The following is a 19,062-nucleotide window of genomic DNA, read 5'->3' as shown; positions in this document are numbered from 1 at the left end:
CCAGCTGACGATGCCCCCCCGCGCCGCATCCCTCCCCCCTCGCTTCTCGCGGCCGCGCGCGGCAGGGGGGGGCAGAGCTGGGCGGGGGGGGCAGCGCGCGGCGCCGGGCCATCCCCCCCACACCCCTTACCGCCGTATTTTCCCCGCTCTCCTCAGTTCCCACCCCACACCCCCTGCGGCTTCTACCCCGATGTAGACACCACCGGCGGCAGAACCCGGCCCGGCCCGCCCCGCGCTCCCTCACCGACTCCTCACCCCTCCGACCAACCCTCGGCCGCCTCGCGCCGCCTCGCACCGCCCCGCGCGGGAGCACGGGACCCCGCCCAGCCCGGCGGGCACCAATCAGCGGGCAGCAGAGCACCGCCCCGGCCACGCCCACGAAAGGCGGCTGAAGGGCGGGGCCGCGCGCCCGGTGGGCGGAGATCACAGACGAATTAAAAAAAAAGAAAAAAAAACACGCGGCAGCGCGGACCCCCAGAAAGGGGCGGCGGCACAAAGAGGGGAGCACGCACGAAGGAGCGGCGGTGGGAGACACAAAGCAGGGGCGGGGCCACTCAGTAAGAGGGGGCGGGGCGCGCGGCAGGCGCGGATCTTGCTACAAGGCGCAGAGACACCCGAGAGGGGCCGGGCTTCACGGGAAGCTGGTCACGTGAACTGCCCTGGAAAAATCAGCACATAGGGCTGTGATGCCCCTGCGCGGTACCCAGGCAGCTAATGAGGGCATAGACTGGGCCAATCTCCTCCATCTAGATGCCGATTTCACCTTCTCGGTGCTTGGCCCGTCCATCTTGAGGTTAGGCACACCATCTTGATCGATGGCCCTCTTGGCCATTTTGGGGCCAGAAACAGCCATCTTGGGGCAGAGCACCGCGTTCTTGAGGCTCAGCATGGCATCGTGATCCATGGTGCTGCTATCCTGACGCCGGGCTTAGTCATCTTTGCGTCACGAAGGTGGGAGGGCGGGGGAGGGGGCAATGTTGACATAGGGTGCCCCCCAATTTTGATGTTGCTACAATGGCAGGGGGCAGAGCCCAGCCCGGGGGAAGTCTGACTCAGGGAGGTGGCAGTTGTGGGAAGAAAATGCAGCCTAATGAGGGTGGGAGGGGCTGATACACCTTTTTCAAATCTTCACCCATACTTCCCAGAGGCTAGGAGACAGGTATGCTTGCACAGCCTAAGTACCGCTGCTTATGGAGAAAAAGGCACTATAAAGCAGCATTTAATAATATGGGTGGCCTACCATGATGGTAGGAGTAACATGGAGAGCCTAAAACATTAACCACGCAGGGCTTACGACTAATCTTGTGTTGTGGTTTTATCCCAGCCAGCAACTAAGTACCACACAATCACTCACTCCTCCCCCCAGGTGGGATAGGGGAGAATCAGAAGGGTAAAAGTGCAAAAACTCATGGGTTGAGATTAAAACAGTTTAATAATTTAAAAGGAACAACAGCAACAGCAAGTTGTAGGGAAAGGAGGGGAAAAAAATAACACAAAAATCCAAGAAAAACAAGGGATACGAACAAAAAGCAAAATTAATAACATCTTAAATCAAATTTCTAGAGAACACAAATAGAAACAGTAATCCAGAGCTGTCTGCAAATAATGTACTACCTCCTGTCTTTTTAATTTCTAGTCTGATGAACCAAATTTGGAAAAGCTGTCAGTTACGCATGTGTGAAATGAAGTGAGGTCAAATTTATGTTTTATTACATATGAAGGAATAATCTATTACTCCTTCACAAAGCTGATAAATGGCGCTTAAAACAATTCCAACCATGACAGGACTGTTTCTATTTGGATGTCACATTTAAAACACAAACCATACACACCTTCACATGACATTAAAAACAATGGTAATACATCAGCATTTAAGACAAGTGGTAGATAAAAACTTTTTTTTTTAATCACAAACACAGCAACAGTCTTAACAATATACAATTATTAAATTACAAAGCAGTCTGCTGACACTCAAAGACTTACTTAAAACTGATGTTCCAGGTTGATAACACTTTTTGCATAAACCTTTAGAGACATAATGCTTTTCCATTCAACCAGATAAATACCTAATAGAGCGATAAATAAATATGCAGAAAATAGTTTCTTAAATTTTCTTTCAAATCAAGTGCTAATTTCATGACTTCCAGTAGCAAACAAGTCAGTCAGTTGTGGGTCAGCAACAAAATGAAGCAGCTGGGCAGCATACAGACTGGTGAAGTTGCTGAGTGCAACTAGTAAGAGTAAAAAATACCTTCTAACCTGCATGCAAGTACAGATGTTTGCTGCATACTGTCATATGAGCTTTCCCATACTGTTAGTGTTAGATTCTTAGGGTGTAATTTATTCCTTCACAAAATCAGGCTAAGCCTGAGAAAATACTGCTTTAATGTAATTAGCAAACACTCTGCATATGAACCATGACATCAAACAGTTAATAATGCCAATACTATGGTACTCATTTTCATACACTGAAGACAACAAAACCAATTCTGAAATACTTGCAGATGGGATCCCCCCAGTAAGATCACATTGCTTTAGATTCCTATATATATATATGCACTTAGGGCTTTTAATCCCTTAAAACTTGTGGTAGAAACTACAAATATATACACATATACATGTATATACACACATATGTATATATATATTAAAAACTAAATCCAAACCCATAGGATTATATCTCTCAAATGCAGACTAAGCCATTAGCTGTGAGAAAGCTGCTGCATTTGCAAGCACAAGGTATAGATCCACACCTTTAGGAAAACATGCATAAGCCTGAATCCAGGGTTGGTCAAATATACATAGAACCACTGCAAGTTAACGTCAGGAGCTACTACCTTGACCGTAACTGCTTATGCAACAGTGTTACACTTCACATGGGTGCTACCTGTCTCCTGCCCTATTAAGAACTGTTTAAAAATTTATTCAGTTGACTGGCCTCATAGTAAAAAAAAATATACATAAAAAAAAAAAGTATTTCAGTTTGAATCTACTGCTCAATTACAAATGCTTGTTTATGTGTAGAAAGAGTCACATGAAGGCAGACAGCAAATCTGCTATTCATTCTGGGTGCCACTTGCATCCTGTACATTATTGTATTGCAAAAAACAAACAACAAAACCCAAACAAAACCACCCCACAACCCCATTCCCAGACCCCAAGAAACCAAAACAGCCAGAACAAACAAACAAAACATTTGTTACTATTGATGGATGTCATCAATACTGTGATTACAGGCAGACCTTCAAAAGTTCTCACACACACACCCCCTCTTACTTTACAGCTATACCTTACTTCACTGCTGAGGCTCTGCTTGAAGACTTTTGATTTATGGCCCCTTCTTTCTTCAGTCATCTCTATGTTATGACACAAATGCCGCATCTATATGCATCCTGACTACCACCATGCCTAGTGGCCAAGCTTTCAGTCAAGCTTTTCTCATTCTTCTTCCCAGTATTACATCTCCAAGGGTTGGCTTTCAGCATACCTAAATATGTATTTTTTTGGGTTCTTCAAAACCAGTTTTAAAATCTCCAAATACTGCTTCAACTGCTATCAATCTATGGCTAAGTCATGTTCAGTCACTCTAGAACAGCACAGGGGAATATCTGCAATATATTTAAAATTTGATATTGTAACAGTGCAAAGTAGTTTCCAGTTAAAACTGTATTTTAACTAAAGACACGGTTTTGCATCACACTGGTACAGTCTTCAAAAACACCCCTATAACAGAAATTAAATACTACATCAAGAAATTAATTTACTTTTACTTTCTAAAAATATCTAAGTGCAAGCAGTGCTCCCTAAATGGAATTGGTAAGTCTACATAAGTGTTTATAACCTTCAGGAGAATCAGCACTCTGTGATACTTTCAGATTGATTTTTTTTAAACCTTAGCTGCCCAGACGAATAGGACAGGGTAAATTAACACAATCCCTGGAAATAGCATTCTCAAAAAGAATTGTAAGCTCATGCAAAGACTTTGAGCTGGCACTTCCTTTTAGATGCTTATTAAGGTCCACCCCACACTTTTATGGGTGCAAGTAATAGTATCCACTGGTAAATACTGTTTCTGCTCCTAGATTAATTCCTGTTGAAAATATTGCTTCTTTCCTTGATCAGCCACTTAGGCTGAGAGTAAGAAATGATCATTTTATATAAGGTCTTGCCTATTTTTTTACGTGGAGCAACTAAGCCCTCATATACAAGAAACTAGGCAAAAAATACTTTGCAAAAAAGATTTTACATTCAGACTTAAGCAAAAGGCACACATCTCCAGATGGTCATGCTTGGGCAGAAAGTGAAATCATGACACATGAATAGTATTACAATATAAAATCAAGGATACAGAAGTATTCCTACATATAGAACAGCAAATACTTGCTAATAAAGCTAAAATCTTTATATATAAAAAGGCTAGAAGCATCACGCTTTCATGAGACAAAAGAAAAAACTAAACCCTTTCAAAATATTTTTTAAAACTGGTTTTTGGCATAGAGGGAAAGGGTTAAAAAATAATCAAGCTTTAAACATGAAACCCTGTCTTTTTAATGTAACAAAAGATCTAAAATTACTATTTAATCATAGAAAACCAGCTGCTTAGCAATGAAATTTCAGTCTGGATCCAGTCAGAAAAATGATTCTCTCAAATAATGAGTTACACTGTTGGAGCAAGAGCAGACAACAGCTAATGCTGATGCCTGCATAGGAATATTTGTGTAGTCAGAAAGAAAATCAAGGGTTGGTTCTTCTGCCTGTAATGGGAGAATCTGTAGGCGTACTACAGTAACAGTTTTCTAGTAGATGGAGGAATACATTTGGGTTTTGCTTTTTTCTATTTTTTTATTTTAACTTCAAATTCTTAAGGAGTATTTAGAAAGTTTGTGTTTTCTATAAAAAGTCTCTCTGCTCAAGGATTCTTAATACCAGAACAGTCTTCAAGTTTCTCTAAAAAATGTCCATTGACAGGCCAGACTAAAGAAAGTAACATCTTCGTATCTTACCTGATCTTTATAGAACATCCTTGATTCTTCAGTGAGCATACCACAGCTGCATCATTTCAAGGACAGACTACACTGTTTGGAAAGATCTTGATTGCAAGCCTTTTTTTATTTTAGTTTGTTGGGTTTAGTTTTTTTGTTTTGGGGTGGGTTTTTTTTTGTTTGTTTTTCAAAAGGCTGAAAACCAAAAGGAGTGATCTACATTATAAAATTCCTTTTCCCACATGATATAACACTGCTGTAAAACAACTTATGATAGTGATAACAGCAATTAACTTAGATTAATGTCATTCAGGTACTTCAAATTTTAAGAAGCTCAGAACAAATAGTATTTTTTATTCTGTTTCAGCCTACGTCTCTCATTGATTATCTACTTTTAGAATGCCACAAAAAGTAATGGTTTATTAAGTGAGAAAAAAACAACATACCTATGTCAAGGATACAAGCACCACCAAATTAGGCTGAGCTATCCAGAACAACATGGGTTCTATAAAAACTAATCATCAATACTTCCAGCCACATTTTACCACATCTGTGCCGCTTCCACAGAGCTCATACCTTTGTAAGAAAATGTGAAGTAAGGAAGTAAGGTTTTAAGACTGTTTTCACTTCAAGTCAATGATGTCTTCATCATATACAGAAATTGGCTGAAAAGGACAGCTGGATGTTGAGCTCTCCTCCCTGTTTGCTAAAGTATCAGGATCTGAACTAGTGGAAAGATGACGTACTTCAGCATAGCTTTCAAAAGAGCTTGAGACTATCCTGTAAAGAGGAAGACAAAAGTTACTAAAACATATACGGATAGGGGCAAGGAGGATCAGTGTCTGTTTCCAGATTCAATCAAGTTGTCCTGAAGACAGAGACAGACCATTAAAACTTGAGTTTCTCTGTTTTACTCTGCTTAAAATCATAAAAAGGCAATGTTAATGAAGTCCCCTGCCAAATAATTTCCAAATAGTGAAATAAATCAAATACGGTTTTACAATGCAGGAGACTTTTTTTTTGTTCATCTCAGCCTGCTGTATCTTGGCTGAATTCTGCCATTATGCTACACAAACACATGTTGTGGAAACAGTGAAAAGAAGAGAACGGCAGTGGGGCCAGGTAAGCAGAGCCAAAGAGACAAATGCAATGATGTTTCTTTGCAGAATTTATTCTGAAAACAGCAACACAAGAGCATATCAATAAAACAGCAAGCAACTTGCACAGCACAGTTCAAATCCTAAGGACAGGCTCAAGTGCAGCAGGTCCCCACAAAATCCCATTTAGTCTTGCTTTGCTCATTAACATGCCTTTGGAAAAAATTTTAATTGTGACAGTACTTAAAGTATTCAGACAAATAACAAACACAGTAGCATGAAATTCACATTGGTAAACACAGGTCTCAGTCAGCCCCATGCCAACTGAGATAAGCAGTTAACAGGTTGAAAAAAATTTCTGAAAACATTTATAGCCCTTCATAATTTCTCTTCTAAAGCCACTATATTTACCTGTCACTACTAGTTGATCTTACTGTTCCCTGCTTGGGATCTGACTGTCTTCGAGGAACCTTTTTTTGCTTCTGTGCACTTTCTGTCTTGGGTACAGGCTCATCCAAGAGGCCTTAATAAAGGAATAAAAGACTTAAACCTCTCAACAGAAAAGAAAGTATTAATGAAAATGTTAATAGATTCTACCTGGCTTTGAATATGGTCACCTTATATGCAAGCAGATGTTGGCTATTTGCAAATAATGTTTTCTCACAGTTTCATTTGTTTGTTCATACTACTTATTTATGACTACCGGTTGCATGTTACAAATCTGTCTGTGATGGTCCACAGACTAGAAATTATATACTTGGCAATTGATATGGACACTGAAGAATGAGGAGAATTTACCCAGCAATTCTTTACGTGTTCTACTTGCAATTTCTTTAATTTCCATACGAGATAAGGATAGCGAGTGAGTAACTGGAAGAGAGGCAATGCCACTGGATGCTGTAGTAGTGATAACTTTGGGAGCCAAAGGTGACTTCAGAGGTCGTTCAATGCTTCGCCCAACCAGATTACTGAGAGGAATTTTGTACAGGCTTTTGCATGGAACTTCAGCTGAAACACAGAAAGAAAGAAAGCTGCACTTGTACAATAGGATCAGTTCTTAACACTTCCAAATAAAAAGTAAAACAGAAAAATTATACTTATTGTGCTGGGTGCTTTTTAACCCAAATAACAAAGATCTTTCTTGCCCCAGAGATCTTTTGATATAAATAGGATGTTTTGAGGCTAGAACTTTTTACTTTTAGTTCACAAAAGATCTATAACCATCCAGTAGTGGTTTAGCTCTTCTTAAATTAATGTTGTACGCGAAATCTCAAGTTTTCCAACAATTTTATACCTCTTTTTGCATTATTAGTCTTGATCATATGCCCAAAGCTTCGCCAAGTTACCGAAGCTTAATTCTTCCCTCCTACAGAAATAATTTCTTCAAAACAGTCCTACTGTGAATTTAAAAGAGATATTATGAGGCAAAAACTCAGTCAGGTGCTTCATATCTGTGGATTACGAGAAAATCTCTATCTTCCAGACTTTCAGCCAGGCCCCCAAAATCTTTTACCTGATCAATTTCATCTTATTTAAGAACAGCTGCACTGAGATGTGATGCTGCTGGAATGATCAAAGATTGTTATTCAAGCTACCTGGAAACCATGTTACCTTCTAGTGAAGAAAGAGGACATTCTGGCATTTGATATGCTGTTGGTGTTTGAGGAGAACTCCTTGAACAGATTTCCTTAAAACTGCTGTCAGATGATCCACTTACGGCAGCAGTAGCTTTAAAGTAAATATCTGACTGAAATGACAAATCATTCATCATTAGTACAGCCAGACCTTCCTAACCATCTCCTGAGTAAGAGCTCAAATGTTTGTCCACTATGTTCTGTTGCCACTATTGCTGCTAAGTCAAGTAGGGTTGGGCATGAAAGGTTATCCCACTGTAAGTGGAGGGAACATCTGTGATGCTGAGGATAGCATTTACCCCATAAACAGTCAAATATCTCAGATCTGCATTTCCATGAGCAATATAGGATAGTGAGATCAATATTGATTCTCTTTGTATTGATACAAACTAAGACCACACAGATGAACAGTCATCATGGATCAGGTAGCATATGCTTCAGTTTTGGTTTGTTTGGTTTTTCGCTGCAGAAACTTTTAATGTGAATTAGATCCCAGGATATCATGGAAATAGTTAAACATTTTCCTGTGTCTTACCCTTGATGCTACAAGTTGCAGCTCAGGCACAACTGCTGTGTGGACTAAGTTCCCATTCACCACTAACCGGATCTCAATGGAATCAGTAGTGAAGGCAAGGATATAAGGGAAAGCACAGACTGCAACGAAATAAAAAATATTTGTGGCAAGGAAAAATGATTAGTGTAAATGTTTTTGGATGCTCCATGAAAACCGTTCTTGAGTTTCTGACCTCTTCTGGCATCTCCCTTTCCGATTAAAAAAGCTGTCTAACATACTGATGGACACTGAGCTACATCAAGCCTGAAGACAACTTCCCTCTCCATGCCTGGCAGAATGTAGGCTGAATGGAAAATGAAAAACAGAAAAAAGAGAAAGGAAAAAAAATTCAGCAAAGGAAGAACTTGGCACCAAGGCTCCACTTTTGAAAATTATCAGATGCAGAAACTTAAGAGAAAGTGGCATCACAAATGTTACATGCTTATTCCTAGCATACATACTTTAACTCCACTAATCATGGAATCATAGAATCATAGAATCATAGAATCCTAGGGGTTGGAAGGGACCTCGAAAGATCATCTAGTCCAACCCCCCTGCCAGAGCAGGGTCACCTAGAGTACATCACACAGGAAGGTGTCCAGGTGGGTTTTGAATGTCTCCAGTGAAGGAGACTCCACAACCTCTCTGGGCAGCCTGTTCCAGTGCTCTGTCACTCTCACAGTAAAAAATTTTTTTCTGATATTCACCTTAAACCTCCTATGCTCCAATTTGTATCCATTACTCCTTGTCCTATCACTGGTCATCACTGAAAAGAGCTTAACTCCATCTTCTTGACACTCACCCTTTACGTATTTGTAAACATTGATGAGGTCACCCCTCAGTCTCCTTTTCTCCAAACTAAAGAGACCCAGCTCTCTCAGCCTTTCCTCGTAAGGGAGATGTTCCACTCCCTTAATCATCTTTGTGGCTCTGCGCTGGACTCTTTCAAGCAGTTCCCCGTCCTTCCTGAACTGAGGGGCCCAGAACTGGACACAATACTCCAGATGGGGCCTCACCAGTGCAGAATAGAGGGGGAGGAGAACCTCTCTTGACCGACTAACCATCCCCTTTCTAATGCACCCCAGGATGCCATTGGCCTTCTTAGCCACAAGGGCACATTGCTGGCTCATGGTCATCCTCCTGTCTACCAGGACCCTCAGGTCCCTTTCTCCAGTGCAAGCCTAAATGGTAATGAAAAAAATAGCCATCTAGTAAAAAGAGGTATTTTCTTACCAACAGCATAAGGAACTTGATTCCAGCTGAAGTGGAAGTCGTAAGGTGATGGCTGGATCAGTGGAGAACCTCCATTGAAAGGATATACCTTTCTGTATTGGCAAACATCTGTAACAAAATAAGAAGCATCCTCCACCTTACACTAAAAGGGACATACACCAACTTTATAGGCAGATTTTGCAGAACTGTGAGCATTATATACATAATCAAATATTTAGGTTGAAGTCCCTCAAATAAGAAAATGTGCTTTCTCTATGAACACACCATTCGAAAGATCAAAATAAAAGACCTACATTTTAATAAGTTGCCATGTTTCATAAAGTATTACTGTTTCAACAGTTGACAGTTCCTTACCTTGTCCGTGGATAGAGGAATAGGCCAAAAAAATTCAGAAAGCAGTTTCAGCAGAATTACTTACTCTGTAAGAACTGCCCTTCAAGCAGCCATATGCTAGCACAGTTTGCTGCCTTTGAAGATTGTTATACATATGGGATACTACAGACACTTCATTAATCATAGAACCCACTTCTTAGCTCCTGTAAGTTTACCAATTCTGAAATGAATAGTCTTTCTCTGAGTCAGATATTAATGCTGGCTTATCCAGCTTCTTACTGACAATGAAATTCTGGATTTTTAATTTGATAGATCTACTTAAGGGGAAACTTAACTTTCCACTAACAATAGATTTTTCTTTAAACACATGCACTAGTGCTGATCAAAAATTTATTTATCATAGAATGCCAGGGTGGAAGGGACTTCAAGGATCATCTGGTCCAACCTTAAAAGTTCAGGGACTTTAGGAGTCATACCAGCAAATAAGAAAGCTTAAAGATAAGATGCAATTGGAATAATCTTTTTTTCTTGATAAGCTTATACAAGTGTACTGCAGGCTCCATCTATGATCCTCTCAAATATGTACTGTTTCCAGCTCTTTTCTATTTTTTTAGGCAAAATTGTATTTTTTTCCTGTAACTGATGTCCTTAAGCTGATAGAAGTTTATATCCAGAAACATATTGCAGTTCTTCTTCTAAACACAAACTTAGGACTCCACCAAATTCTGTGTTTTCAAATTTGTTCTATATACTTTCAGAATTATTAAAACTCTAAAATAGAAACGTAGGTTTCCCTGTCCTAGCAATAAGAATTCAAGTTGCTGCAAGCCTTTGCAGCACGTTTATTGTAAGTTTAAGATCAGCTATGTTTGTTAGCTTTGGCTCAGCAATGGGTCTATTAAAAGGGAACTGATTCTGTGCAGAAGTGTGGGTGGGAATTCGCTATGCTTCGTCAGACATTTTTTTAGTTCTGAAGCAGTGCTAATCAAACCAGAACCAGGTAGAGTCTGGAAAGCTACTAGAACCGGTAAGGCCTCATCAGAGTCTAGAAAGATCCAGTTCAGAGACACTTATAACCTGTTGTTTCAGGCTGATAGCCAATGCTGCAACACAGGTGCATTCATCCTGTCTCCACCAATGTTCATTTTGGAGGGGCAAATAAGAGCTGCCTTCTGCAGCAAAGGAAGCTGTGCCTTGTCCTTCAGCCTTGCCTCATAAAGGCTACTTCATGCTAAGACCTTGCATTTTCACAAGGACTGGAAGAAAAAGTATCTGTGTGTTGCAGAGAAGTGCATATATGTATTATATCCAAGGCCATATTATAACATGAAATTGAGAGGATTACAATAAAACAATGCAACCAAGAAGCAGGTGGAAGAAAAAGCAAAATGACAGAATGGAACAGCACCCAAAGGAAAAAAAGGGATGGCATGCTAAACTGTACATCTTGAAGACGCCTAGTAAGTGTGTAGCTACCTAAAGTATGAGGCAGATCTGAAGAAACAGGACTTTAGTGGGTAAAGTGGTAACATCTATAAATATACAGCTACATCCTTTTATAACAAATTAAAACCTAACAGTTAGTATGTCTAAACTCAACATACCCTGCAATAAAATACTTCCATTTTCAGTCTAATACACATTTAAATTAAAAATAACTTATTTTGAAAAACTTTCCATGAAACACTGAATTTATTTGAAAACACAGATCCAGATTCCAGTGAAAAAAATAACTACATATGGAGATTGAAGTATTTCCATTTTCAGTCTTCCCAAAATACTTACAGTTATAACACAACAGTAGACCAGCTTCACCATCTTCATATACATCAATAGCTGCAACAAAATTAACCTGCAATGACAATGAGACAGAGTAATGAACAGGCAGAGAACACTGAGGCTATTATAACCAGGTTTTGTCTAACAAGCAAAACAATCGGTTGGGGGAGTGCACAACTACAAATAAGGGTGGTGGGCAGGGGACAAAGGGGATTTTGTGATTAATTTCCAAGATGCTCTCAGAATGGAAATAAATTATTTCTGTGTTCAGTTCTGTACAATACTACATATTCAACACCACACCCACAGTATAAAGCAATAAAAACTTACATAACTTATTTGGCACCATGAATTGTTATATAGCATTTTCAGCCATCCTTTGTAGTGACTGAAAGCCATAGAGCCAATTTCTGCTCTATTACCCATTAAAATAATTTGCTGCCCCATTTCAGCCTCACAAAAATCACTGGATGAGCTCATATTAATTGTCTGCTTTGTTTGTGTTACCAAAGGTAATAGGATTCCTGGCAAGAAGAGGAACGGGGGTGTGGAGTGGTGGGGTACTTCTCCATCCCTATTCTTTACTTGTAGTTCCTCCTCATCCAGATTAAACCAGATTTCCACTGCTGTGGAGAAGTTTACATTGTTTCACCCATGCTAGGAGTATGAAACCTCTTCATCACAAGATGTGAATAAAAATACAGATGATTGAAAAAGAAAATAACATATCAACAAGAACCATCAAATGAAAAGAGTAGTCTCTTATCTCAGTATGAGGAAAAACAACAGCAAAAAAAGATTAACTGTGCAAAATCTTCCTTTTTAATTTTTTTTTTTCCCTAAAGCTGTACATTCACATCCATATTCAGAAATAATTAAAATTATCTGATTTTCAGAGATGCTAAAGATCATTGTATTTCCTGCAGTATGAAATACTGGAGCTCTTTTCTGAAAATCAGGACATTCACTTAAATCCCAACCCCATGTCCTAGTTAGATATTTATTTGTTGACTGGGCAGTTCCTTAAATACAATTAAAAGATACACGTAAATATTTTAGCCTTAGTATATGCAAGTAGACAAATCTGAATGACATGCTGGTGGCCAAAACTTGAAGTTGCTTTACTGCAATTTCTTAAAGAATAAAACACTAAGACCCCCCCAAAAAACTGCAAAAAGCAAGCTGCAGATTAAGAAAGGAGAAAAAATAATTTATGCTGACAGTGATATTCCAGAGCCTGAAACACAAGCTCTTTCCTAATGTGTCATACCTTACAACTGCCTTGTTTGGGAGTGATTATTATCACATATCCCAAAAGGAACAAATCTCTTGGAGCGCACTAAATCAGGTTACAGAAATTAAAAGAAAGAGACATGAGGATCTCCATAAATTACACTCCCGGAAGGTCAGCACAGGATCAACTGAGTATGCGAGAAATTACATTCAGTGTGGTTCTGCAAGACAATAATTTCAATGATGAAAACTTACCTTGTTTGTTTCAACATGGTGCAATCTATAAGATTCTCCGGTACTCTCATTAACTAAATCAAACTGATGCCGATATGCTACACAGATCATATTGTCACTGTCTTCAGTAGGTCCATCCACCAATGTCATAACCACTGGAGGGTCAGAAAGGCCTATTTCCTATAATGTAAATAATAGAAATATTCTCTTTTTCAAGCTCCTGCTGTAGGTGCTGCAGTTACTCCATTAATTTAAAGGCATGTGCCCTAAGCACAGAAGCATGATAAAGAATAAGTAGAAACTTACTTAAAAATCTAAAATATTTTTTTGGCATATGTATGACGGAATCCCATCACATGGCTCCTCACTTGCAATTGTCTGGAGGTTCAGAAGATAATAATGCATGCTCTTTGTCTACGCCCCCAGCTGAATGCTGCCTAGTCTGTTAAGGTAATTAGCAATCAGATTACACATACCCGGATGTACTGGAACTCCTCTACTGGAGATTCAGACGATGGTAGCAGAGAGCTGCTGGTTAAACTGTTGTGTGGATTATATTTCTTTGTGACGAGAAGTAGTTTGTTCCGAATAGCCACAACAATCCTCAGTTCACTGCCATGATGAGTATTAATGGCGTACAAATGGCAGCCTGAGGAAATAATGCGCTAGATTGTAAGTGTTTGTGGTAGGGTCTATTTCTGCATTTTGTTTTGTTCTCTAGGTGTGTAATGATTAGTACAACAGGGCCCTAATGCATGACTCAGCAACCCATAAACACAAACCTCCCAACGGGGTAACATTAACTTCTAGGAAAAGACAAAAAGCTATGACCCTCTTGAAATCTATTTTCCCCATACTCCTTTTCCAAGTAGAGACTAAATACATGGATGTTCATTATTCTGCAGGTTTCAGCTTTCCAAAGCAGCTCTCTTCTGAAGACCACAAAATATTTACGTCTACTAAAATAATCAGCAACACCCAAATGAATCTAAACACTTCTATTTAACGGAGATTTGCTAGTGTTCCTCCACCTTAAAATGCCCTTTATTTTAGTCTCACATCCCTGAATAATTCTTCTCATACCCCTCAATCCTGAAAGCAACACGTCTACTTTTCTCTAGAGCTTTTCATCATCAGCGTTTCCCAAGTAATGTGGAATTTTTACAAAGCTTTAAAATGTCATGCTGGACTATACCAGACATCATACTACAGTGGATTTTTTTAACACAGGATAATGAAGTCACCTTTTGTTCTCTCCAGTTTATTTTCTCTGCAGTTGTATTTGCTCCTTATAATTTGCTTTGTTTCTATATCTTTTTGGACAGCACTGAGTCTGAAGACAAGGAGACGAGATTCCTTCCCTGAAGGATGAAGAGGGACAGAAAATAAGTTAAAAAAAGATGGTGGTAGTTTGAAATTAATATTCCTAAAAAGAAGCATCACCTAACAAGCAGAAGAAAGATAAACAAAGCATACTACTCCTCTGGGGATGAGCCGCAACATCACACAAGACTCTCTAGGCTTTACAATTCTAGTAACCAACCCCTTCAGGTCAGTAGCTTAGTTTCCCATCAGGTGGTGCTGCATCAGAAAATGACTAAGAGCTTCAAAACAGTGAAACATACACCATTTTGCAAATACACACAATTTTGCAAGAAAGCACAAATACTGCAGGGTAAGAGCAAAAGGTTTAACTTGAAGAGCTGGAATCATCCAGCTGAGCAGCTGATAACTGGATTCTTAACAAGAGTCTGAAACCTTTTTGGATGCAGACTGGTTTTGCTTTTCCATTCTTCAAAGGCAAGCAAGTTTCGTTCAAGGTATATTCCACCTGCAAAAATAATACAGTATATCTACTTCCATAGCTAAATCTGTTTCCCACAAAGATAGGTATGAGTTGAGTCTACAACTCCTAAGTTTAAAACAAATACATAAATGATACACTACTACTTGCAGTTGGGAAATAAGCAGCTTAAGAGTAGTTTCTTCTCTAAGAAACCAAGTTTCTTAAAATGCAAGCAAGACACAATTTTCTGACAAAGTGTTTTACTAGACTAGCTGATATGGCTGGAAAAATGAAACATGCTTTCTTAATATATAGTTGGTGTGGATCTCACTATAAAGGCAAAAGCAAAATGATAGGTGGTGCCTTTAATTCTGAGAGAACAGCAACATGAGTCAGGAAACCAGGCCTCTCCATTACTCTCTTCCCACAGCAAGAGAAGATGCAACACAATTTCAAACACTAAGTAATCCAGCACTTGAGAGCAAAGTCTTACTGTCAACAAAACAACAAAAGGAAAACATATGCAATCCCTCTCTTTTCAAGGATGTGTTCACTCAAGAATCTTTGCTTCCAGGAATAAGTTCATGGAAGAACGGCAAACAACATTCCCACCCTTTTGGAGGGAATGTCTAAAAACATATGCTAGGTCAAATGTTCAAAGGTCAGAATTACTGCTCTCATCAGTTGTCTCTCTTTGGACTTACTCCTCCTGCCTTTGTGTTCAGTTTGTCATTCCAAACACAACAACCGGAAGAATGTGGCACCAGAATTCTGCAAATTCCTCAAACAAGCAAAGACCATAAATACAGTTTTCTGTGGTGGGGACACAAATGTCAGATAAACATCAAGCCATAGAGAACGGACATCTTCTGTTTGTAATGTCAAACAAGTTGTCAAAAGATGAACTATGCTGTAGATTTACAGCGAGTCAACTAGTCCATGCTTTAAGTCCTGGTAATACTAGGCTACTCTTTTCTAAAGCTTTCTCCTATGATGAGTAAGGCTGCCTAAAAGGTGTTTCCCCCTCTGTCCAAGAATCTCCTCGTCTTCTCTGAAACCATCCTTGACCACAGCATTTGACCAGCTAACATCTTCCATGCTAGGTGCAATAAGTGGGAGCCTGGCCAGTGATGATCATCTGGTAGTAACTTGGTAAAACCTGAGCTAGAGAGCTGCAGAGGCAACTGAATGGTTCTCTGTAGCAACCAGTAACCCAAGATTTCCTCAATAAATGAGTGACTTTTGATAGCGTCCCACAGGACTAGGGAAATCAATGCAAAAACATATGGAGGGTCTGATTTCACTTCAGAAAAGGCGTAAGGCAGAATCTTTATTAGAAATACAACCTCTGGTGAACACTGCATCATGATAGTTTCCTGTTGGCTGAGTACCAGCCCTGTCATCAACCTTTGCAGTAACTGCTTGTGCCTTCTCTTGGAATGTTGACCTGAATCAGCTCTTGCTGATAGCTAAGCTTAAAAAGTTAAGCCTGCAGCATATAACATCCTAAAATCCCACAAAATCTTTGCACCCAGCTTATGAGCCCAGTGTGAGCATGCTTTTTTTCATCTAACTGATTGTTTTTCTCACTTTTCCTGCTGATGTGTACTCTGAAAACGAACAGCAAGTATAATTTTTCTTCCAGCCCAGATCCTAATTTTAATATGGTATGCAAATACAAAATAGGAGGCCAGAATTCCAGCAAGTATAGAATAACTTTCCCCCAAATGCTTCAAAAAGCATTCATACCAAAAGTTTAAAATCTCTGCAATTTTTTACATGAGTAAGAATTTATCATACAATGTTTGAACTGTCATAAATTGATGACAGTAATAACTTGTTCTGTTATACCTCATAATGCCTGCTTAAATGTTTCTCTTCTGGTTTAATCCAACAGAATAATGTTTTGACAATTAAATGTAATCATGTTTTCTAGAAGCTTCACAAAACAAGCTTCAGATACAACTACCCTTTTCAGATCTTCAGAAAGATCACCCACCCTCCAAGGTGTCTTGAGAGAACTGCAAATGGCTCTCAGGTAGTCTGAGCCAGTTCTGTAAGGTCCAAAGGTGAATTTCTTCATGTGCAGCCAAACTGGGCAATTCCCAGTGATACAAAAGGAGCCATGTTTTACCCAAAGTTTGGGTAAAGGCAACTTCAGCCAAAACTGAGCAAACGGACAATATGCTAAAAACAGTAAAACAATCATATTTATATTTTTTTTTCTCTGTGTTACACATAAAAATCCTGTTCTTGCTTTGTGTATACTCCCTTTGTGAAATTCAACTATTGGGTAAAAAGTACCTCACCAAAAAAGTGCACAGTTCCTGCACATTTAATGCCTCCAATTGAGCCTAAAAGGAAACAAACATTTAAGGTATTTTATACTAGAACCTTCAAGAAAATACATTCTATAGCCCTAGGATGTGGTGACAGTTAATAGAACAAATACCAATAAAACCATTTTGTAAAACTGAGACAGCGTAATTTCCCCCACATTTTTGCACAATTAAATAAACAATTCAGCCAATGAGATTTCCAAAAACTGCTGAGTTCCAATAGCTGCTGAAGAAAGACCATACGACCAGTTTCTGGCTTCCTCAAAGGAAGAATGATTGAGCTTTTAGGGATTCCCTCCGCTGTCCCTGCCTCTAAGAAAATAACAGTAGTTGCTGTATGTGCTCCTTTATTCTAAAAGAGGCATCCAATGTAATTTCCACTGATAGACATAATTGCCTCATGAGACGTACATACCCAGCACCAGCCACATACATATGAGAATGAAAGAACACAGATCTCTCCTACCTTTGTCTGTTCGTGCAATCAAAAGATCCAGAGTTTCTAACACATGCATCTGCTTTATTTGGAGAGTTTTATCAAACACTTGCACTGATGGCTGGCCATCTGAAAAAGAAACACGTATTTATTCAAATTCCTGCTAAATTTTGCTAGTCACTGGTTTTGACCTATTTCCTTCATGTAAGAAAAGAAAAGCTACACAAAGCTGCTACAAATACCACAGCATCATAGCCAGTATTTCCTCACTGGAGTGTTTTGCCATTGCCATGAATCAGATTATGCAACTGAAACCTAAAAGGGAGCTTCCTTTGGAACATTTGAGAATTATCACTGAGAACTAGCTTCATTCTCTCAGTCCCACTGGCTTCTGTGGCACACAGAAGATAAGGTGTCAAACTAGCAATATCATTTCTATGGAAGAAGCAGGCCTGTACTGTCACATAAGCCTTTGGCTTCATGCTCACTATCGTCAAGGGCTCCATTTAAACACTCCATGAGGTTGGATATGACTTTGTAAGTCTTTTCAGATGGTCAAGACAGTAACATCTGAAGTAACAAAACATTCAGATATCTGCATTAACACTGGCTCCCCAATACATAAAAATTGACACAAAACACTGGATCATTTACTAACCATCTAATAACAAGATGCCAGCATCTGTAGAAACCAGCAAGGACTGGCCCCAAGAATCTGCACAGACCACCTCATGAGGAAAATTACTGCAGAAAGACTGAGATTCCCAAGGCTATGAAGTAACATAAGGGATACATATTAAGTACACTAGGAAATACAGATCATACAGACACAGAATGTGATGGACAATGGCAAGTAATAACATGTAAATGCTTCTGGCAGAATACACTTTCAAACAGTATGTATTTTTAATCTGAAATATAAAAATTTAGTTACTTTTCTTGCAGAGGAAATACCCTCCCTATTAACTGGATTTGGAGACTAGTAAGAGAGATTCCTGAAACACTGGAATTAAAACACATGCAGCTGATACTTAGTGCAACTCTGGAAATACTCATTATGTATTTTAAGAAACCCCTGCTGACTGGAAACATGTATCACCATGCATATGCAATTTGCTTACAGTTTATGGTGCCGTTCTAATGTTTAGTCATTAGTACATGGTACAGTTAAAACTGCCTTTCTGCCAAACTGTTCATTTGTCATGTGTTCTCTGTACTTACCTCCCACAGGCTGCCTTTCCTCCCCAGTTTAAATATTACCTGAAGTCTCTGAAATTCTAGAGGTGCTCCTGAAGCTTCTATAGATAATATGCATGCAGAAGAGTGTGGTTTGCATCTTTCACTCCCTAATGCCCTTGAACAAAATCTGGTACTACAGGAAATAAAAACACAACTGAATTTTGTTTTAAGCTTGATGCAAGAG

The 19,062-nt window shown here is 39.3% G+C and overlaps 1 protein-coding gene across 7 annotated transcripts in view; it reads right to left on the bottom strand.

Moving 5' to 3' along the window:
- Positions 1-1,413: 1,413 nt before the first annotated feature.
- The window catches only part of GARNL3 (GTPase activating Rap/RanGAP domain like 3), a 46,754-nt gene continuing 29,105 nt past the window's right edge, over positions 1,414-19,062 (bottom strand). For 4 of the 7 annotated variants that reach the window (XM_051636588.1, XM_051636590.1, XM_051636591.1 and 1 more), the window contains 12 exons: positions 18,298-18,409; positions 17,670-17,768; positions 14,323-14,439; positions 13,555-13,727; positions 13,100-13,258; positions 11,618-11,684; positions 9,500-9,607; positions 8,249-8,367; positions 7,691-7,826; positions 6,878-7,087; positions 6,491-6,602; positions 1,414-5,762 (listed from right to left, as the gene is read on the bottom strand). In XM_051636588.1, the coding sequence (XP_051492548.1) occupies positions 5,606-5,762; positions 6,491-6,602; positions 6,878-7,087; positions 7,691-7,826; positions 8,249-8,367; positions 9,500-9,607; positions 11,618-11,684; positions 13,100-13,258; positions 13,555-13,727; positions 14,323-14,439; positions 17,670-17,768; positions 18,298-18,409 (1,569 nt within the window). In that variant the 3' untranslated portion in view covers positions 1,414-5,605. Of the gene's footprint in view, positions 5,763-6,490; positions 7,088-7,690; positions 7,827-8,248; positions 8,368-9,499; positions 9,608-11,617; positions 11,685-13,099; positions 13,259-13,554; positions 13,728-14,322; positions 14,440-17,669; positions 17,769-18,297; positions 18,410-19,062 lie in introns of those variants that run through there. The other 3 variants (XM_051636589.1, XM_051636593.1, XM_051636595.1) reach the window with 3 other exon arrangements.

Source organism: Apus apus, chromosome 19, assembly GCF_020740795.1.
Source record: "Apus apus isolate bApuApu2 chromosome 19, bApuApu2.pri.cur, whole genome shotgun sequence".
NCBI lineage: Eukaryota > Metazoa > Chordata > Aves > Apodiformes > Apodidae > Apus > Apus apus.
This window is presented reverse-complemented; position numbering and strand designations above follow the sequence as displayed.